This window comes from Vicia villosa, linkage group LG1, assembly GCF_029867415.1.
Source record: "Vicia villosa cultivar HV-30 ecotype Madison, WI linkage group LG1, Vvil1.0, whole genome shotgun sequence".
NCBI lineage: Eukaryota > Viridiplantae > Streptophyta > Magnoliopsida > Fabales > Fabaceae > Vicia > Vicia villosa.
In genome coordinates this window covers 7,397,550-7,420,543 of record NC_081180.1, presented here as the reverse complement: position 1 = coordinate 7,420,543, position 22,994 = coordinate 7,397,550, and the positions used below count along the sequence as shown (strand labels likewise).

The window sequence follows — 22,994 nt, the reverse complement described above, 5'->3', positions numbered from 1 at the left end:
CGCGATGAAAGCTTGAGCTTTGCGAAGGAGGGCGTTCATGGAGTGGACCTTCTCAATCTTGATGGCCTTCATAAAGTCACTGTCGGGGAGAAGTCCTCGCTCTAAGAGGTATCTCTTCATGTAATCTTCTGTCTGTACCTGGACGGCCTCCTTGTTGAACCTGTCGAGGTAATCCCGAAGAGGTTCGTTGGGCCCTTGTATCACGGCCTCGAGATTGGCCTCCGATTTCGGTTGTCGTCGGGAAGCTGTGAAATGGCTCAAGAAGAGTTCTTTGAGGTCGGTCCAGGAATGGATGGAGTTGGGACGGAGGTTTCTGTACCAAGTCATTGCTCCCTTCCTGAGGGTGGTCGGGAAGATGCGGCACTTGATAGAGCCCTTGACGACGTGGTAGTCCATGACCGCTTCGATGCTCCGAATATGGTCGTCGGGGTCAGTGGTTCCATCGTATTGGTCCAACGCTGGGGGTTTTTCCATCCCTCGAGGGAGGCGGGCTCTTCGGATGTTCTCGGACAAAGGGCTGTGGAAGTCCTCTTCGTCGCTCGGTCTTGGTGAAGTTGAATGTCTGCCTCGCCGGGTTCTTCCCTGGTCATTGTTGGGGCTGACGCGATTGTCCCGAGGAGAAGGACGCTCGCGGGGTTTCAGCACAGCCTTGGAAGGGCCCCGATAACCCTGCTCGGGAGAGAGGCTTCTTGCTTCAGTGGCATCTGGTCTCTGATTCTTCCTGCTCTTTCTTGGTGGCGAGCGGGAATATGATCTCCGACGGTGATGTCTTCTAGGTGGAGAGCGTGAAGAAGACGGGGAACGCCAACGGTGTCTCCTCGGTGGTGAGCGCGAGGAGGAATATGAGCGCGACCGGTAATGTCTCCGCGGAGGGGAGCGGTGCCGTCGCTTCCTCTCCAGCTCGTGGATACGGTCGTCCTGAAGTCGGAGGAAACTGTTCGTCTTTTGCAGTTCTTTGAGCAGACGGACAGTGATGGAGTCAGTATCTTCGGGGATGTTGAGCGGCTCCTCCTCTTCTTCATGACGGGCTCTCTGCCTGTCGGAGGTGTGGGTGAATGAGGAAGCAGCGTGCCCGTCTCTGGCGTCAGTCTCATTCTCATTTTGGGGATGTTCAGGCCCATTGTGGGTTCGGGCCTGCTCGTCTTCCCCGTTCTGAACGTGTCCCTCGGGAGGGGTTTGTTCGACATTCTGAACCTGTTGGAGGCCCTGCAGCTGCTGGATGCTCTGGATGCGCTGCCTCCTAGGTTGCGAGGTCTCATGTCTCGGCCTTCTCTATCCGGCAGGAGTATGTTGTGGTTCTTCCTGCCGACGACGATTTGTCACCTCGCGGGTGGAATCTTCGATCAGCCGTTCTAGGAGGAAGGGATCGGGGTTTGGGATGTTGTTGTTGTTAGCCATGACGATTGTGAAAGGTAATGCTTTGATCTTTGTTAAAGAAGGGGGAGCAAGATTCCCACAGACGGCGCCACTGATCGTACCTGATCAGAAGAATCGTCAAGGCAGCGAAATCTGGCTTGGAGAGCAAGATGAGGGGGGTACCTGCAAGGTTCTTTGATGCTTAAGTTAGTAGCTATCAGAGAATGAGGGTTGAGAGTGAAGAATAGAATACCTGACTCTCTGGTGAAAGAGGGTATTTATAGCCCCCAGCGCTGGGCCAAGGTTTCCTAATTGGGCCAAATCCAATTGGAGGCCCACGTGCTAGGAAATTGCCAGAACGTCCTTGTGCTAGGGCTGAGTCAGCAGGTGACCCACGTTCTGGATGAGCATAGCGTAGGGTTCGGAGATGGTTGACCGAATCCTCCGCTGCGTGACGCGTGGTCTTCGCGCGTGGATAACTCTTGACGGTTATCCAGTAAATGGGCCCAAATGACTTGGGCCTGCTCGGCTAGTGAGAAGAGCTGGGCCTGCTCGGCCCAGGCCAGAACATATATATATATATATATATACATATATATATATATATATATATATATGTTTTGGCATGTCCACTAATGTTATTAAGAACTTGTCCATGTAATATTTGTGTAGAAGATAATTCATATCTACAATTAAGAAAAAAATCCTCTGGTTTTTTCTTTTAATATTGCTTAATTTTTAATATTTTGAAGTTGAAGGCACTACTATAGAGTTTGGAATTTTAAGTTGCTCATCTAAAATGTTTTAATTGTTATCATATTATTGTGAATTTTAATGTTTGTTGGGTATTTTTCTTCTTTGAAGATCTCAATTTATGTTTAATGATTGGGTTAAATTGAATGTGTTATTAGGTCATTTAAGGTATGACAAATGACACAATAAGACAACAATAGTCTAATTTAAAAAATATATAATGATTCGCCTCTTGCAACCGTGCATTAATCTTCCTTATAGTATTAAATGCTTTTATGTCATGTCGATATCTTATTCCATTTTTAGTAAGGTGGACATTTTAAAAATATTTGGAGTGTCATATATTGTACAATATAAACACCTCGTGTTGCATACGACTTGCTAACGCCATGTCAAATCATCAAGAATAAACTAGAATATTGTTAGTAAGATCTTTTTATTAGGGAGAATTTATCGAAAACGAATATTAATATATGACACAAATCTTAAATTTGTGTTGTCATTAAATATATGTGATATTAAAGGATGATGTAACTAAACTACTAAAGTTGAAACCACTGCTAATATGAATTTTGTTTTTATTTGAAGGTCAAAATCAACAAATTAAAAATACTGCTATGTTAATTCTCTCTTACAAGAGACACGTCATCTATTTTTTTTACACATTATCCCTTGTCAATCCAAATCACCCTTCTAAGATGTAGCTTAAGTGATGATGGTGTGTCAAGCCCTCATGACCGACAACATCACCACTCAACCAATTAATTATCGTGATTGGGCTTAAACTCATCAATTATTTTTTTAACGGAGTTTTGATCTCAATTCGTTCATCACCAAGTTCTTCAATTGTCAATCTATGTGCTCGCTGCTTCAATTTTTTGTTGATATTTCTTCCTTTGATTTTATATCTGTTGAAATTTTCAAGTTTTAAAGTTTAAGATCTGTCCTTATGGGGTTTGTGGATTTATGGTTAGTTAGGTGGTGATTCTAATTCTTGAAGTGGAGTGAGTTTCGAGTTTATCTAGGGTTGCTAACTATGCTATGTTAAAATTCGTATAAATTCTTCATGATTGAATTCAAACAATGTGGCTAGAAACAATTGCAAATGGTGTGTTGGTGTTTGTTTGGATTTAGACTTGTGGCTTCTTTACCTTTTAGGATTATTTTGATTTACTCATCCGGGTTGTTAGGTATTATCCATTAAAGTTGTTTTTTAGTTACACAATGTCAAATTTTATGCCCTATTTTTTTTCGTACCTTTTCCTTTTTATTCTAATATACACAGGGTGTCACATATTCTCGAGCATCTCATTTGCTAAGAAAAAGGAAAATACTTGTGCAGGGAAGTGTCAATGTAGGAGACGTGCCACATAATATTGATTAACACATAATTAACAATGAGATAAATAGTGGTAAGAAAAACAGTCACGTGGTAGAGATTAACTTGAATAAAGTATTGATTCTAGTTTTTTTAGAAGAATACTAATTATGCATATCAAATTTGAAACAAAATGGGTACGAGGACCATGCCAAAAAGCTTAAAAACCATTTTTAATTTTATATTTATAGATTGTACAATTTTGTATAATCAATTATATTAATTTGTTAGGTCAATTATATTTGGTTTGAAGAAGATAAAATAAGTCATTTCTTACTTTTTAGACCATTGATTCTAATAATGCTATTGAGTCGGACAAAATCGTGATTCTCGATTCATATATTTGGTGTCTAAAAGGATCACGATAATCATTATTAACAAATGGGATAAATATATGTTACCCCTGCCATTAGGGCGAGTTTTGGCTTTCCCTCCTATTATTTTTTTTAAGATTCCCCCTTATAAAACAAAGATTCCTTTTCCAGTCACCATGTTGCACTATTTGGCTGATTGGCCAGTAAAATCTTTTTAGTTGACATTGTTTGACTTGCTGACTGGATTAAATTCAATGTCACGTAATAATTTAATATTTTCTTAATTTTTATTTAATTTTTTTTATATATGATATATTTTTTACTTTTTATATTAATTTTTAACGTTTTTTACTTTTATTTTTTATCTTTTTATAATTTAATTATTAAAACATTATTTTATTTTAAAGACTTAAGTCCAACATGTTTACACAAAGCCCAATAATTGAAAATCTTGTAAATTATTATGTTAAAGTAGTATATAAACTGTTATATTTGTTAAGACATATTCGATGTGGGACTATATGTAGCATACAGTGTAATACTCCTTTCATCATTCCTGCACCAAACCAAACTTGAATTGAACTTGACTCAAACACTGAATAAAAATCTATAGCACTAATAATTTTCATCTCATCTCCTATAGTCACCATCCTCAAACTCTAAAACTCCTAGCAACGCCAAAGCCATATGATTATATACTTTAATAACATTTCCTACACACATTAGCTAAACATAAAAATTGAAGTTTTTCAAACTTTTATATATATTGCGAGAATGTTAATACTGAAGTTAGTGTAGTTTATGGTTAAGTTTAAAGCTTTTCTATGATGGGTGTTTTGGTGTTCATTCTCAAAAACTGAAGAAACTGAAACAAACTCAAAGGTTTTGAATTCAAACATTGTGAAGAACAAATAAAGAAACACAAGGGCCATGAAAACGTGAAGGGGTTTAGGTCTATTTGGAAATAATAACAATGGGTTTAGCTTCTCTCTCTCTCTCTCTCTCTCTCTCTCTCTCTCTCTCTCTCTCTCTCTCCATTGTTTCAAAGATCAAAACTTTAATTTTGTTCAATCAAATCAACTGGTGTTACTATATGAAAATGAAAGGGTTCTAATTTACCTAACAAGAGAAGAATCATAATCAGAATCAAAATGAATGAGCATTTTTTAATGATGTTCAATGAACCTGCTAGAAGAAGAATATGAATATCAAAGGAGTTACATACAATAAGAAAACTCTAACCCAAATTCACATGTTTGCAATTTCTAAGCTATTGTAGTATCATCATGATTGGCAAGTGGAGGTTTCTTAAAACCATTTGTACAATTTTGAGAATAAAGTTATTAGTAGAAACACCATAAACATGCATGGAGTGAAAGAGAAAGCTCGTTTGTTGTCATTTATGTGCAGGAAGTGAATGAAGATTGGACTAGTTTGCAAGGTTTGAATTGAATGGTGGGATAGTACAATTTAGCCAATAGAGTTCCACATTGATTGGTGTTACAAATGCAATACTGTTTATATACCAATCACACATAGGAATTAATCAATTGAAAATAAACTAAGCCAAACTTTAATATTTTATTAATTCTTAATAAATAAAAGAAGAAAATGAAATAAAAAATTAAAAAAAAGAAAACGTAAAAATAATAATTCTTACTAAATAATATAAGAAAACAAAATAAAAAAAATTAAAATATAAATAAAAAATAAACGAAAAAATCCAACTGGACGTCACCTATGCAGATTCCTCACTCCCAGGGGAATCGTATATTTAACTCTTAACAAATTGAAACCACCTATACATGAATAATTTCTTCTTTTGTATGGATTCCTTTATTCATATTCTTTATCTATCTCGTTGAATACTTAAATTTGTTAAATTAAAGATATTACTATCTTTTTTTAACATAATATTCTTTGTTTCATTTTTTGAAGTTAATAAAGGGACAATAATTATGATTTTTGGGATCTTTAATGTTTATTCATTCAAAGATTTTATGGTATTTCTTATGTATCTCCCTTCATCATTAACTCCAACACCTAATAAAAGAAAGAATGTTTTTTTTTTTGGGCAATGGTCATTTTTTTTATACAACTTAATTATCACACATAGATTACACTCATACTTAATATATATTTTAATAAATCATATATAATCGTTCATAATCCACATCATACTAATTTTCATTTATTCAAATATTTTTCCATAATAAGACTTATTTATATATTTTCTTTGTGAAATACTCTCTTTCAATTTATAGTGTATTAATGTCAACCTTTATTAGTTCATTTATCATTGAAGGTGTAAGGGAAAAAATCCATCATAATTGATACATGTTAATCTACCTAACATGATATACACTAAAGTCCAATCAACCTTTGAGTTTGGAGACGTAAAATACAAGTTCTAATATATCAATGTCCAATAATAATAAATTTTATTTTATGGAAAACTCGTTATCACCCTCTCTTTGATTTCCATCATAACAAACATCGTCATGTAAAATTTATCATTTACACACATATTGTCAAATTTCTCTTCATTGCCACAAAAATATATTTAATCCATCTTTTCGTCAATAAATCTAATATTCTCCCTAAAAATTTTTATATAAATAGTTTTGTACTTAAAAATATTAGGTATCTTATAAACATACATACAATCTAAGTAAATAATTACATTCAATCTCTAAAAACCAACGGGCAGCAAAATTCATCTTCTCCTTTATGGTTCTGCATATCTCGATTTTTTAAAACTTTATTGAGAAAAAAAGAAACCTAAGTACCACACATTTTACAAGTAACATCTTCAATAAAATATCCTTTTTAATTTTCGATTAAAAAGAAGAGCTTGGAAGATTGGCAAGAAGTTTTAAAGAAGGATCCTCTCAACCATGCTCTCATTGAGGAAGAATGCAAAGCTAGAAGCAGGTCCATGACTACTAAAAAAGCTTACAATGAGTTCCTCTCACAAAAACAATACAGGATTGGATAAAAGATGGAGATGCCAACTCAACCCTCTTTCATGCTAGCATCGGGCAGAGGAATAATCAAAATAGTATCAGCTCCATAACCAACACCAAATGGGAATGGCTCAATAATCCCAACGAGGTAGTTCATGAATTTATCTCCTTTTACAAAAGCTTGTTAGGAGACTACATGAGCAACACATGAAGGTTAAAAGGAATGTGCTTAAACATGGGAATAAAGTAACTCAAGATAAAAAAGAATATCTTTTAAGACCATACCATGCTTAAGAGGTGAAATAGGCTGTGTTCAGCATCCATGGGAAGAAAGTCCTTGGTCTTGATGGCTACAGTAGCTATTTCCTACAAGATAACTAGGAGATTGTTGGAGGAGAGGTCAATAGTGCTATCAATCCTTTACTTAATAGTGGAATTATTCTCAAGGAGATAAATGTCATAACTCTTACTCTCATACCTAAAACTAAGTGCCCCACAACTGTCAGTGATTATAGACCGATTGCTTGTTGCAATGTTTTATATAAGGTGGCCACAAAGATCATATGCAATAAACTGAAGAATATTCTGCCTGAGCTCATTTCACAGAATCAAGGAGGATTTGTGAAAGGGAAATTTATAGCCCATAATATTATGATTTGTCAAGATTTGGTGAAATATTATAGGAGGAAAAATGACAGCAAACTGAATGATTAAACTGGAAATAAGAAAAGCTTATGATACACTTGAGTGGGACTTCATTGAGGAAATGCTTGAAGGGCTTAAATTTCACAAACAGCTCACGGACCTGGACATGAAATGTCTAAGGACTCTCAAGTTCTCCTTGATGATGAATGGTTCAATGCACGGTTACTTCAACTGCAACAAAGGCCCGAGGCAATGAGATCTGATGTCTCCTTTATTTTTTGTGCTTGGTATGGAGTATTTGTCCCATGTCATGGAAAAGATTAGAGAGAGAGAAAAGTTGAGATTCCATGAAAACTATGAGGCTCTAAAACTGAATCCCCTCAGTTTTGCAGATGATGTTCTGTTATTCAGTCATAAGGACTATTTATCCACTTACACTATGTTGCATGACATGGGGCTTTTGTCAAGGACATTTATCCAAACAAGGGGAAAATTAAAATACATAGTTGCGGCATGAAGGATTATGATATTCTGAGAATCTCTGAAGCTTTTGGTTTCAAGAGAATGAACATTTCTTTCACCTACCTAAGGATGACAATTAATTCCAAGAGGATATCTACAAAATATTGCCAAATTCTTGTGGACGATATGACTGGAAGAATCGTAACATATAGTTCAAGAACCTTATCTTTTGCAGTTAGATTTGTTCTGATAAATGCAGTTCTGCTTACTACATATTTGTGATAGAGTCAAATCATCATTATCCCAAAAAAGGTGATCCAAGAGATAAATGCAGCATGCAGAGCTTACTCGTGGACACGTGAAACTTCTGTCTGTACTCTTGAAAATATTGTGTGGGATAAGATATGTAAACCTAAATATGCTAGGGGTTTAGGTTTTAAGAACAACTTAAGTTGGAAAACTGCAACCATTGGAAAACATGTATGGAACGTGGCTAGTAAGAAGGTGAACATGTGGGTCAGATGGATCCACCATGTTTATCTCAAGGAGAAAGATTGGTGGGAGTATGATATCCCACAATAAGGAAGCTAGTATTGGAAACATATTGTTGAAGTGAAATAGATGATAAAAAACAAAGTTGACATGCAGGATTTTGCAAGAAATACTTAGAAAATCAAGAAGATAAATAAACTCATAGAAGAGGAGCTTGACACGAAATAGTGGGTCAAGACCATATAGGCTGCTAAGAATCTGAACAAACACAGCTTCATTGCCTGGATGGCAGTCCAGGACAAACTGAAGACAAGAAGCAGATTGAAGACAAGAAGCAGATTGAAACAAATGAGAATTATGGACAATGAAAATTGCCTTATGTGTGATATGCAGGAAGAAACTAGCCAACACTTATTCTTCCATTGTGCGTATAATGATATATGCTGGAGTAGTATAAAGAGCTGGATGCGATGAAATATGGAGGCTGCTAACTTACAGGATATCACTAGATGGATTGAAAGGGGAAACGAGAAAGGCTAGTTCCTTTAAGAGTCAAATGTTCTCTGTTGCAGTTGTAGCAACGATCTACAATATCTGGAAAATAAGGAAAGACGTGCTTTGGAATCACAAGTTGTCGAGGTTCGAAAAGGGATAGAGAATGTTAAAAAGAGAATAAGAAACATAGACAATACCAAAATAGTCTAGCTAATAAACATTGTTATAACACTTTATAACTATAACTTGTTATTTGGCCTAATTTAGCCTCGCTTGTACAAAAATTTGCTAAGATTAATGAAATTGCTGATTTATAATTTTTTTTCCAATAAATATATTTTACTGAACTATTTTGCAAAGAAAAAACAGTTATCTTCTTGTTCTTTAAAAAATAACAAGTAAGTTATCTTCGCTTAATGTTACAAAATTTACCTTTTCATAAATATATTCAAAATCTATTAAGATTTACTTACATATAAAAATATATGATGATTTTTTAAATAACTTTTATTTTTAGAGAAACTATTTTGATATACTTTCTACAAATTAAATATAATTACAAAACTAATCTTAAATTTAAATAAACTTTTAAAATTTTAAAGATTAATAAATTTGAGATTTGTTTTTAAAATTTTCTTTTATATAAAGATAAAATAAACTTTTAAATTTTTTGCTTTTTGACTTAAATAAATATTTTATTTGATGCGGTTACAAGATAAATTTTCGATATAATATCAAATCTTATTTGTTAAGTAAAAACAAAATAAAATAAAATCTTCACAAAATAAAATAAAATCTTATTGTGTTGGATAGTGAAGTTGTTTGTTACCCCCTAGATAGATATATAAAAACTCAGTTGAACCTTAACCTAATTTCGTGAAAAAATATAATATTATTTAATTCGAACGCAACGCACAAATCAGTAATAAGGGTTTTTTGTGACCCCTCCGTTGTACCGCACGCAGTTCTCTCTTCTTCTCACTCCGCAGAAGAGAGAGAAATATCCAATACCTAGCCTCTCTCTCATCTTCACAATCCAATCTCTTCCATTTATCCTATCCTTTTTCAATCGCCGCCGCCGCACCTCCGTTGCCGGTGAAGTTTGTTTTTTTGTTAGCAATCTCTGTAAAACGCCAGATCGATCTCACACAAGGTATGCAGCAAGGTGATCAAACTGTTCTAAGCTTGAGACCTGGTGGTGGTCGAGGAAACAGGCTTCTCGCGCCTAGATTTGAATCGTCCTCTTCCAACTCATCGGTTTCCCCGGCTTTTGGTTCCTTTTCGTCTGATCTTCTTCGTCAACATGGTGCCGCTCAATCTCATTTTGCATTCAAGGTATAAACCCCCCTTTCTATTGGATCTGATTTTTTTCTATTAAATTTATGATTTTTTTAATTTAATTTATTTACTTTATGTTGTTTTTAGGTTGTTTATGAGAAGGGTTTTATTCACAAATGCTTTAAAGTTTATGTTTTTATTATTTTAGATCAAGTATTAATATTAAGATTCAATCTGTTGCTGTTTTTTTGTTGTTTAAATTTGCTTTTGTGAGTTTTGGTGTTGGTGTTTAATAGCACTGGCTTTTTATCATGTGGTTTTCTTTTGTCTAAATCGATAGATTTGAATGCTTTGAGTTTGATGATTGTGTGTTTTGGAATCTAGCTATATTGTATAAGCATGTAGGTAACTCGTTAGAAGAGGTAACTGGCATGTACTTTGAAGACTTGTGTTATGTTTACTGTCCTCTTTGTTTTCTGTTTAACATCTAGGGATTTAAGTTAAGACAGAGGTTAGGCTTGATTTTAATGTCCTAATTCTTGGTGGGACACTTAAGTGTGTGTGCTTGCCGTAAATATGGACAGAGAGCAATTCGTGGGCTTTAGGTGGGTTTGACTAAGTTTCAAATTACCATAAAGATCCCACATACATTGAACTTAATTTTAAAATTTTGGTCGTTGCGGAACCCTCTCCCGCGTTTATTACTTTATTGTGTTTGAATTAATTCAACTTGATTAATATCAAGAGTCATTCTGTTTTTCCTTTTGTAAGTTTTATATTTAAGTTGAGGTGTAATATTTTTAAGTCGACGAACGATTTGTCTTTACGTGTCGGTGCACTGTGGTTTTATTATGTAGTTTAGTTTTGTACAAATCTGTGATTTTGAATGTGTTTGGACGTGTTGATTGCGTATTTTGGAATTTAACTGATTTATTTTCTAACTTTTCATATACTTAAAAAAGACTTGTATGTTTTGTTTGCTGTTCTTTGTTTTCGGTTTAGCAGCTGGGGATTTAAGTTAAGATCCATATAACAAATGTCAGGTTTGATTGTAATGTCCTAATTCTTGGTGGGACACTTAAGATGTGTACTTGCTGTAAATATGGACAGAAAGCAATGTGTTGGCTTTAGGTGGGTTTGACGGAGTCTCAAAATACCCATGAAGATCCCACATACATTAAAATTAGTTCCAGAATTCTGGTCGATTGTGGCAACTATGTTGCATAGAATCTGATAATTTCCTTTGTATTATGGTTTATATTTATGTTTTTATCTATGGACCAATCATCTATATTTCATATTGATTACCACTTGGTGTATTTGTGTTTCATCCTTGAATGAACTTGATTTTCATAGTTGCTGTAGGTTTCAATATATTTCTACTTTGTTCTGAAGGCAATGCTTTTTTAAATGTTACCGATGACAATTGAACTTGATAGCTATTTACACTGTGATGTTAGTGCATATAATTTCTGTGTTATTTTTTATTTTAACTCATTTTTTTTCTCTGGGTTGTATGCTTCGATGGTTCTTGATTGCCTATAAACTATATTATGTGATTTGTATCTAACTACTTCTTGCATTATAGATTGGAGATTCACAGTTTGATGGCCATGAGCGGGTGCGATATTCCAGAGAAGAGCTCTTGCATATTAAGAAGGTATTGATAATTTGCCCCTGCGGCTAGTTGTTTCCTTTTTCAAATTAGTAATAGTTTTCCTTTTGAGTTTTTTGTTCACATGCTATCTATTTGCAATCCTTTCTATAATATTCCGACTTTTTTCATGGAAGCTTATGCTTCATTAGAAGGCAAACCGGGCTGTTATCCAAGTCTCTGGATAAATATTCTTTATACTTTTGGGTCATTTTTGGACCTCTTTCCTCTAGTGAACTAATGTTAAATCCATGTATTTTGTGAAAGCTTATGCTTCATTAGAAGGCAAACCGGGCTGTTCTCTAAGTCTTTGGATAAATATTCTGTATTCCTTTGGGTCATTTTTGGACCTCTTTTCTCTAGTGAACTAATATTAAATCTATGTATCTTATGACTAATATTTCTTTTACTCATAGACTGTTGAGGAGACCCCTGAGGAGATCCCTGAAGATATTTTAAAGCTCAGACATGAAATCGATGCTGAACTTTTTGGTGAAGATCAAAGTTGGGGTCGTGTCGAAAGCAATGTAAGTGTCTTTTCTGTCCTCTATTTATTCTGTTAGCTTTCTAAGGCCTAAATTTTTTTTCAACCTCTTGGGTAATATATGATTGATTTATCTTGAAGTGAACATACTATTAGTAGTATCTTGCAGGGTCTTATCACAACCATGAATGAAGAATTGTTGTGTTTGAATGATATTCCACTATTTCAGTCTTTTGACGCATGCAATGATACATTGGCATTTTTATAAATTTATTCATGTCTATCAAAATGTTTAGTTTTAATTCGTGTATTAATTTTATATTTTCTTCTGCAGGCTCCAACTCAAACTCAAACTCGATATGCTGAACCAGATAATCGTGATTGGCGTGGCCGATCTGCGCAACTTCCGGTTAACGCAGATGAGAGGTCTTGGGATAATATCAAGGAGAATAGAGAGTTTGGCACTAGTCAACCAAATTCTCAGTACCCACGTTCTAGCCAAGGGGTAATAAACATTGGCAAAACTTCATGTTATCTATTTTTGTTTTATATGTTTTATGACCTCATTATTTTATTCTTGTATTATTAATTATTTCAGGGAGGACCTGCTCCTACTCTAGTAAAGGCTGAGGTACCATGGTCTTTTAGAAGGGGAAGTCTCTCTGACAAGGACCGTGTCTTAAAAACAGTTAAAGGGTAATTTTTAATTCTTCATCTTTTTTAGAGTTTGATATAAATTAATGTCTGACTTTGTTTTTCCTGAATCCTAACTTCCATTCCTGTTATCACTATTCTAAATGCTGTTAACTACTTTAATGCAGTATACTGAATAAGTTGACTCCAGAAAAATTTGATCTTTTGAAGGGTCAGTTGATCGATTCTGGAATTACATCAGCTGATATATTGAAGGTTCTATATTTTTTGGAAATATATTTCTCTTTGTATCCCTGTTAGTTGTGTTCTCAACTGTTTTTCTTTGTAATTACACGGAGTTATTACACTGATATTTGATGAAGTTTTTCTTTGCAATTGCAGGGAGTTATTTCGCTGATATTTGACAAGGCAGTGCTTGAACCAACATTCTGCCCCATGTATGCGCAACTGTGTTCCGATCTTAATGAAAAGCTGCCCCCATTCCCATCTGAAGAACCTGATGGTAAAGAAATAACCTTTAAAAGAGTACTCTTGAATAACTGTCAGGAAGCTTTTGAAGGCGCTGGTAAATTGAGGGAAGAATTGGCTCAGATGACTTCTCCTGAGCAGGAGTCGGAGCGACGTGACAAGGAAAGGGTTGTCAAGATCCGTACCCTTGGAAACATCCGTTTAATTGGAGAGCTGCTGAAGCAAAAAATGGTTCCTGAAAAGATTGTCCACCACATTGTTCAGGTTATATCAAGACTCATGACTTGTCTCTTTTTTTGTAATTATTGGTTTGAGTGTATGTACTCACGTGCCTGGTTAATTTGCCTGGATAACTGAATGATGTTTATGAACAGGAGCTTTTAGGAGCTTCTGACAGCAAGGTCTGTCCAGCTGAGGAAAATGTTGAAGCCATATGTCATTTTTTCAACACTATTGGCAAGCAGCTTGATGAAAGCCCAAAATCACGACGTATAAATGATATGTATTTTGGCCGATTGAAAGAATTGAGCACCAATCCCCAACTTGTACCAAGGATGAGATTCATGGTGCGCGATGTTATAGATTTGCGTGCTAGTAACTGGATCCCAAGACGGGAAGAGGTAAACTTACAAAATTTATTATTCTGTTGATACATTATGTTCCAATTCAAATGTTGAATTGACTTGTTTTTTATATATCAAGTACTAATGTTTTACTCTATCTATATGTAGGCAAAGGCCAAAACCATATCTGAAATCCATTCAGAAGCCGAAAAGAATCTTGGGTTGCGTCCAGGTGCCACTGCTAATATGAGAAACACCCGTGTTTCTGGTATTCAAGGAAATACCAGCGCTGGAGGCTTTCCCATTGCACGACCTGGTACAGGAGGTTTAATGCCTGGTATGCCGGGTGTGAGGAAGATGCCTGGGATGCCTGGTATTGATAATGATAACTGGGAGGTGCCTAGGACTAGATCTATGCCAAGAGGAGACATGTCGCAAACTGGAGGACGTGGCCAGTCTCCTTTCCTTTCCAAGCCATCCCCTGCCCTAAACTCAAAGTTACTGCCTCAAGGTAGCAGTGGTCTTGTAAGTGGGAAAAATAGTGCACTGGTTCATGGAGGTCGTCCAACAAGCTTTGCTTCAGCTTTAGAGCCTACGCCTCAAATCCCTTCACCTGTTAAATCTGTTTCTGCTGCATCTCCTGAGAAGCCCCAGGCCCCAGCTGCAAAATTGAATATTGATGACCTTCAACGCAAAACCGTCTCTCTTCTGCAAGAGTATTTCAATGTTCGACTTTTGGATGAGGCATTGCAGTGCGTGGAGGAATTAAAAGCTCCGACTTATTACCCAGAGTTCGTCAAGGAAGCCATTTCCCTTGGGCTAGATAAAAGCCCGCCATGTGTTGAGCCTGTTGCTAAGCTTATTGAGCATCTGTTTTTGAAGAAGATTCTCTCTGCTAGAGACATAGGTACTGGTTGTTTATTATTTGCTTCATTACTTGATGATATTGGCATAGATTTACCAAAAGCACCAAGCAACTTTGGCGAGATAATAGGGAAACTAGTTTTGGCTGGTGGTTTGGACTTTAAGGTGGTTAGGGAAATCCTTAATAAGGTGAGTGATGACTACTTCCAGAAAGCAATATTCAAAGCCACACTCGAGGTAATTAGCTCTTCATCTGGGCAAGCTGTGTTGGATGCACAAGCATCTGATATTGAGGCATGCCAAGCTCTGCTCCAGTGAGTCGAAAGATTTCGCATGCACGAGAATACTTATATCTGGATGAATGGATGAATGTCTCTCTGTCATGTTTAATTACTTTGAAGTTACTTTTACTTTTATGCTCATACTGAGTTATAGAGCAATCTCTATTACAGAATGATATTTAAGTGGAGCTTCCAGGGTCAGTATTTTCTTGAGTTGTATAATTTTTGTTTTGTTGTCTAGAGTTGTTTATTGAGGGAAAAGTTAAAACCATAAAGCTAAGGATTTTGTTTTTCAGTTGGCTAATTCATAAGCCAAGCAAGCTTCTTCAACATAGTGGCCCATTCCTTAGGGGGTCTAAATGTTTTTGTATTTCATTATTAGTTGCCATTTTTCTTCTGTTTTTCTTGACAGAGTAAATTGTTGAACTTATTGTTAGTTCATAAATGCCATTATTGTTATTTCTGTTATGATATAGATTTCCTGTGGGTGATATCTAATTTGTGATAAATAAATTATTATATAGGAGCAATGGCTCCTTCCTAAATCCTAATTATAATTGGAGAAATGTTGATTATCACTATCATGTGCTTTTGAATGAAACGGTAAATATAAATTAATTTTGATTTAGTTTAGTTTAGTTTAATGGATTTTATATACTAAAATAAATGTTTATCATGTTAACGTAATCATAGACTAATTTGAGAAGAGCAATAGTTTATTAAATAATTAAGTTTTTGTTTAGGAACTAAAGTGAAAAAGAAAATGATAGTTTATGGGTTAAATTGATTTTTTAATGGTGTAAGAAACAAATCAATGATTCAGGTGACGAAGATATAATTAAAATCAAGGTTAACATCTTTATGTTCTCTTATTTCTATTCCTGGTCCAACCTTTTTTTAAATTAGCACTCTGATCATTTATATGAGTCACATAAATCCCTCGTTATCATTATCAGAAGTGACGTCAAATATAGCATTTGGGACAGTTGATTTGGCATTTCTTCTTTTTCACTGTGCCGTCTCTGATTTTCTTACACCTAAACAAACCCTAATTGGAAAAGTGTAAAAAATCCCAAAAATGAAACCTAAATCGAGTGCTTTGGTTCCATAATCATGAGTTTTGGGCATCGTTCATCATCATCAGTGAAAAACAAGAGTATTCAAAGTAGTGATTCACATGTTTATAGTAGTTCTAATCTTTGATGGAAACTTTGTTGTCGTTGTGGAGAAATTGCGGTTCTTGGCAGAACAAGAATAGTCAGCAACTATGATTTTTTTTTGTTGGGATTGTCCATATTTTAAGGTAAGCTGAATTGTAAAAGTTTTAGGTTAAATTATTGTTGAATCTTCTACTTATGGTATTGTTTATTTCTTTCTTAATCTCTATAGGAATATAATCACACTCGTTGTGGCTTCTTTGATTGGTACTATGGAGAAGCTATAGATGAAAAGGAACAATTTATGATGTAGCAACAAAATAGGATGAAAATGTTAACAAAAGAAATTGAAGAAGCAAAAGGGGAGATTGAACACTTAAGACTCACTAATGTTGAATTAAAAGTTATGAAAAATACAATTAAGTAGAAAGAGTTTTAGAAGCTTATGTTTTATGTTGTGTTCACTGTTGTAATAGTTAAGATGTAGTAATTATACTATGTTAGCAATCCATGATTCACTATGTATGAGTACTAATTTCAGTTGATAATGTTTATTTCACTATATTATGGATCAAAGATGTTATAGTTTCCCTAGGTTAGCAATTTAAGATTAAGTAATTTCACTATATTTTACTTGATAATGTTGGTTTAAATTTTGAATTTGTAATACCAGAATGTTGCAATTTTGAATTAGGTAATAAACTTGTTTAATTTTGACTTAGTAATACCAACATACGAGTTGAATTCAAATAGTTATGATGTTTCAATTGGTAGCATGAATAATTTATGCATTATACTTGATAATGTTTCAATACCAGCATGACAGTAAAATGATATTACTTAAAAAATCTGAATAGTTTATTGAAATTTGATAATGTTTCAATACCAGCATGACAGTAAAATGGTATTACTTAAAAAATCTGAATAGTTTATTGAAATTTGAATAAACTTGATCAACATTCATTTAACCTTGTTCACGTAGGGTTACAAAACATAGTTTATAGTATAATATATGATTGGAGTGGTTTATAATTAAAAAATGGATTCAGAATAAGCATCCATCATAGTTGCAAAAATGGATTCAAAATATACCTAAACATCTTAAAATAGACATTACATGACTAAATCCTAAATGGTCTTCTTTGAAGTGGATCTTTTTGTTGGAGTGATCTTCCTTATGATGGGGCCAACTACATTTTTTGATACACATAGCTTGGTTGTTAGACCCTGCATAACAGATGAAGATGCCTTTCTAACGTGTAACTTTTTTGGCCTCCCATCGCTTGCCTGAGTTCCTTGAGATGCTTGCTGAGATGCCTGGGTTGCCCTAGCCTGAGTTCCTTGAGATGCTTGCTAAGATGCCTGGGTTGCCCTAGCATGAGTGCCTCAAAATGCTTGCTGAGATGCCTGGGTTGCCTTAGCATGAGTGCCTTGAGATACTTGCTGAGATTCCCAAGTTCCCATATCCCAAGTGCCTTGAGATGCTTACTGAGAAGCTTGCGTAGATGGTATCATCTTACATGTAGACTTATTGTGACCAGTTTACTTGCACCTACTACAACTAAGAACCATTCCAATTTTTCTCTTTTTACAATCTTTCTCATCAATTCAACTCAAGATTCCTCCTCTTCTTGGATCTTCCTGGCATTTATATGTATTTAGGTGATTAAACATCTGGATACTCTGTCCTGACCCATAAATTAGTTCCATTGACAGGATAAATGACAGGGCTATAGACAACTTGGTACCTTGATTTCTTGTAAAACTCTAGGTTGTAGTCATCAACATTTAGGTTTCTACTATTCAATGCTGATATTGTATGAACACAAGGAAAAGTTGCGAGTTGCCATCTTCTGCAAGAACAATGATGATCCTTCAAGTTGATAGAAAAATCATCCGCATGATTCTCAATATGCCCAACCTCAAAGATATACTCAGATAACATCCTACAACATAATGCACAATCATTAATGTATAATCAACATAATTCACAATTAATAATAAACAATGAAAAATGATATTGTAAAGCTTGTAGCATCAAAATCATCAAAGGCAATTTCTAAAGCACTATCAGAATTATAACTCTCATCATTACTGTCATCAGAGCTTGTATCAATATTTAACAAACCAATATCAATATCAACATTCAATCTCTCACCACCATCATTCAATCTCTCACCACCTTGCTTATAATCCCTATTGACTTCTTTATAAATCTTTGCAAGTATATCTTCTTCGTCAGGATTGGACATTTCTCAAGAATTATATCTTCCTCCATATTTACATCTTCTTTTATATGACTATCAACATACTCTGGTTGGGACATGGGACGTTGTATATAAACATCAATACTTATATAAATCATACAAAGGTCAATGATCTCTAACACATATTTGTCATCATTAAGCACATTCATCCCAAAAGTGGGGTCAATATAATAAATGATATCTACCTCAGTATAACCTAGATTCCTCATTATACCAACCAACTTAAAGTAACTCGACTTATCCACATCAATTTTTAATTCATTGCATTTGCCCATTTATACATAGTTTTTTCACTACCTATATAGTCACCACTATGATGTATTTTCAAACACAAGTCTTCATCCATTTCTACCTAAGTCAAGAAAACATAAAATTATTAAAGGGGGCGAAACGGGATAAAAACCCTACAACACTAGCAGAATAGTAGAAAATCCTAAACTCGATTTGGCCTTCGTCTTCAACGCTTCTTCATATTACATTTTCACTCTAGCTTTCGCCTCCGTCATCTTCAACTTTTGAACAATCTCTTGCTTTCGTCTTCAACGCTTCTTCAGATTACATTTTCACTTAAGTTTTCTATGCCAGTGTTAAGATGTGTTAGAAATGAAATAAGAATGGCTACTCGTTAAATTGTTAACATTTTCTTCATTTTTCAACCACTTCAGCACCTACTTACTACGTCAACACCATTTGACAATTAGTTTTGATTTTGACTAACGAATCTAACACAAAGGTGACACACTTTTAAAAGATAATAAGGATCAAAGAGGTCATTTTAAAAGAAAAGAAATCAAAATGGACCCAATAATAAGGACAATGGACCAAAAAGGATATTAAGCTTTAAATCAAATAAATTGGACCTATAAAAACTAAAACCTAAGTCTAAGCATAATATTGATTATTATCTCCTTTATTTCAGCAATTACAATGTTAACTGTCTTAAAAATAATATTATGTTAATGAATTTCATATTATTGGTTCTAAAAGTAGGTGAGAGGTACGATCACAAATTGCTTGTACTAGCTCTTCTATACGGTTCTAATTATATTTATTTTTAATGGATGATAATAAAGTTTGTTATATTTATTCCTACCATTCCAAGTACTTTAAATAATGGATGTTAGTAAAGTTTTTCGGTCTTGATTTAATCCCTCCAAAAGATAAATAGGGATGGCAATGGATATTCATGGGTACGGATATTAGTTTCCTGCTACCCGTCCGTTTAATAAAAATGATATCCATACGCGCCCCATACCCGTGTAAATATCTGTCGGGTGGGTATCCGTGAAATTTTAAATATCCGCGGGTATTTACAGATACCCATAAATACTTTTACTGTAATAAATTCAAAAACATCTTATAGTGAATATTAATGTAGAATGTGAGAAAATGCTAACGGAATGCATAAATTTCACATAATATTTAGTACAAATGTTATAAACTCCATAGTTCATAATTAAGCTACCACTTAGTATGCTTATGTTGCAATAAAGTGGGGTTATGGCTTATGTTGCAACATTGTAGTTACAACGGAGGGTCGTTTGCTTCTGTAATTTTTTTCTTTTTTGCAGGTTTCAAATCATGACCATCAATTGATTTTCTCTGTCACTCTATGGGGCATTTGGAAAGGGAGAAATAATCATATTTGGAATGCCGTGGAAGAAGCGATAAATGTAATATGTCAGCGAGCGTCTCAACTTTTGGCTGGATGGAAAGGTGCTCAACAATATCGCCTAAACAGTGAGATTAATACTCCTCCATAAACTGTTACTAGGTGGTGCAAACCATCGCTGATCGACTCAAGTCTAATATTGATGTTTCCTTTTCTCATAATAAGGTAGGCATCAGTGCCTGTATTAGAAATGACGTTGTCCAGTTTATTGCAGCCCAAACAGAATGGTTTTCACCATGTACTGATGTGGTTATTGTAGAAGCTATAGGCCTTTTGAAAGCTATAAAGTGGGTAATTAATCTGGGCTTCGACAATATGAATTTTGAATTAGATGCAAAACAAGTTGTAGATAATGTGAATTCTGCGAAGCCTAATGACTCGGATTTCGGAGCTATTATCGACGATTGTAAAAGGCTGATTACTCTCTTCTTTAGGAACTCTCATGTTAAGTTCGTTAGAAGACAAGCCAATGAGGTTACTCATGCTCTTGCACGTGTGGCTCCATCTCTTGCTAGTTTTCATAATTTTATTGATATTCCAACATGGATTCAGAATATTATTATTATGAAATGATCTAATATTTTCTTGTCAAAAAAACTTAATCAACTTCAATTTTAATTTTTTGTCTACTTCTACTAAAAGAAAGAAAGTATGTATGGATGGTGAATTAATGATTTTTTTTATATCATACACATGGTCACATACACCTAAAAGAGTGTTAAAATAACATTTATCACAAATTTGATAAACGTGACATTTAATTTTATAACCTCAATTGGCGAAATCCAAATTCACATAAAACAACCATAAAATAGGATTTGGGGCACTTTTATAAATTTATTAATACTAATTTTTCTTTCTAACATTAAATGTTTGACTAGTTCAGTTCTCAACTATACAATATTTCATCTTACTGGGGATCAGACGATTGTGGCATGTGAATTGAATTGTGGTCGGTTGAAAGAAGAGGAAGGAATACTTGCAAGAAACTCCGATGTCAAAGTAAGGTTCAGAATATAAAAGCAAGTATGAAGTATAGTGAAAGTGAGTGCTTGACCCTCTTATGTAAAATAGTATTTATAATATCCTAGTGCTGGACTTAGGTTGCTGTTTCGGGCTAGATTACGCAGCCCCAAAACAGGAGAATGCCAGAATCCTAATTGGATAGGACAATGTCAACACATAACCTTCACCCTGGTTCAACTTCCTGTAGACCTCGGAAGAGGAGGACCAATTCTTTCGTTGAACAGTTGATCACGTGCTCTTCGAAGGACACAAGGGCGTGACACCAACAACTATAATCAGTTGGATCACTTCTTTCGTTAAATAGTTGATCACGTGCTCTTTGAAGGACACAAGGGCGTGACACCAACAACTATAATCAGTTGGATCTCTTATTGAACCTTCACATTGGCACGTGGGACTGAACCCTACCTGACGGTGGGCCAGCCACATCCCTGAGTCTAGAACAATATCAATTAATTATTTAAAAAATATTATTTTTCAATTTCTTTTCCTTTCTTATTTTTTGTTTTTATGCGTATGGTATGCCGATACTTTGTAGCTCTCTCATGTTGGAATTAGACTCTCAAACCTTTGAGTAATTCCTTATCGTTAAAGATGACAAGGAAGAAAAATAAGAACAAAATATGATTAGGGTTTGCGGAAATTAAAAGAGAAGAAGAAAGTATTTTCTGCAGAGTTTCTCTCTGCCCACAAACTGTGGAAATTCTGTTATTCACTTGCAACTGCAACTTCTGTGAATACAAGATTTATGACTTGATTACAAATAATGAGGGTTACTCCCTATTTATAGATTTAGGTTAGCTTTCTCCCTAAGCCAAAGCCCAAAACTATAAAAGCCCAAAATACCTATTTTGGAACTAAATCAAATCTAATCTATTTTAAATCTAAATCAAATCTATCTAGATTTAAAAAAACAAACTTATGTGTAACAAACTGTTACACACTTCGACACACCTTGTGTCGAATAACAGCCTGCTTCGACACAAGGAATTACAAATTAACACACCACCTAATTCATTGTGTCTAAGCTATCCAGATTCATCATAGCTCTTAGTCTTCTGAATATTTCGACCAGCACTCCCTTCGTCATGATATCTGCAATCTGATTCTCAGTTCTGCAGTGTTCCAAATTCATCTTTCCTTTAGCTACCTGCTCTCGAAGATAATGGAACCTCATTTCGATGTGCTTGCTTCGACCATGTGCTATCGGGTTCTTCGCCAGATTGATAGCTGACATGCTGTCGATCTTCATGGTAATTGCTCCATGATCTTTACCTATTATCTCTTCGGCAAAGTTCACCATCCATGTTGCTTGACATGCACAAAGAGAAGCAGCTATGTACTCTGCTTCGCACGATGATAGTGCCACTACTGGTTCCTTTCTCGAACTCCAAGCAACTGGTGCACCACCTAGCATAAACACATATCCTGCTGTGGATTTTCGATCCTCAGCATCACTACACCAACTCGAGTCGGTGTAACCCATTAATTTGCATTCTTTTCCCTTATCAGCTGCAGGAAACAGAATGCCATAGTCGAGAGTTCCTTTCAGATACCTCAGTATCCTCTTCGCCGCTGCTAGGTGTGATACCTTTGGCTTCTGCATGAATCTACTTATCATACCTACACTGTATGCTAAGTCAGGCCTTGTGTGACAAAGGTATCTCAATGACCCAATAAGTCTTCTGTATTGGGTTGGGTCGACATCCTCTTCATCTGGGTTCTTCGACAGTTGCAATCTTGTTTCAGCAGGTGTCGAAATCGA

General features: G+C 35.1%; 1 protein-coding gene and 2 non-coding genes across 3 annotated transcripts; all 3 read left to right on the top strand.

Moving 5' to 3' along the window:
* The first annotated feature begins 9,781 nt into the window (after positions 1–9,781).
* On the top strand, positions 9,782–15,575 carry LOC131627670 (eukaryotic translation initiation factor-like). Its single transcript, XM_058898512.1, has 9 exons — positions 9,782–10,196; positions 11,728–11,799; positions 12,210–12,320; positions 12,612–12,782; positions 12,876–12,973; positions 13,099–13,186; positions 13,313–13,663; positions 13,774–14,019; positions 14,131–15,575. The coding sequence occupies exons 1-9, from the start codon at positions 10,017–10,019 to the stop codon at positions 15,142–15,144; spliced, it is 2,331 nt and encodes a 776-aa protein (XP_058754495.1). The 5' UTR covers positions 9,782–10,016; the 3' UTR covers positions 15,145–15,575.
* Positions 10,690–10,792, top strand: LOC131645536 (small nucleolar RNA snoR103). Its single transcript, XR_009297144.1, has one exon. It is a non-coding gene; the product is annotated as a small nucleolar RNA snoR103 (small nucleolar RNA).
* Positions 11,216–11,319, top strand: LOC131645534 (small nucleolar RNA snoR103). Its single transcript, XR_009297142.1, has one exon. It is a non-coding gene; the product is annotated as a small nucleolar RNA snoR103 (small nucleolar RNA).
* Positions 15,576–22,994: the final 7,419 nt, after the last annotated feature.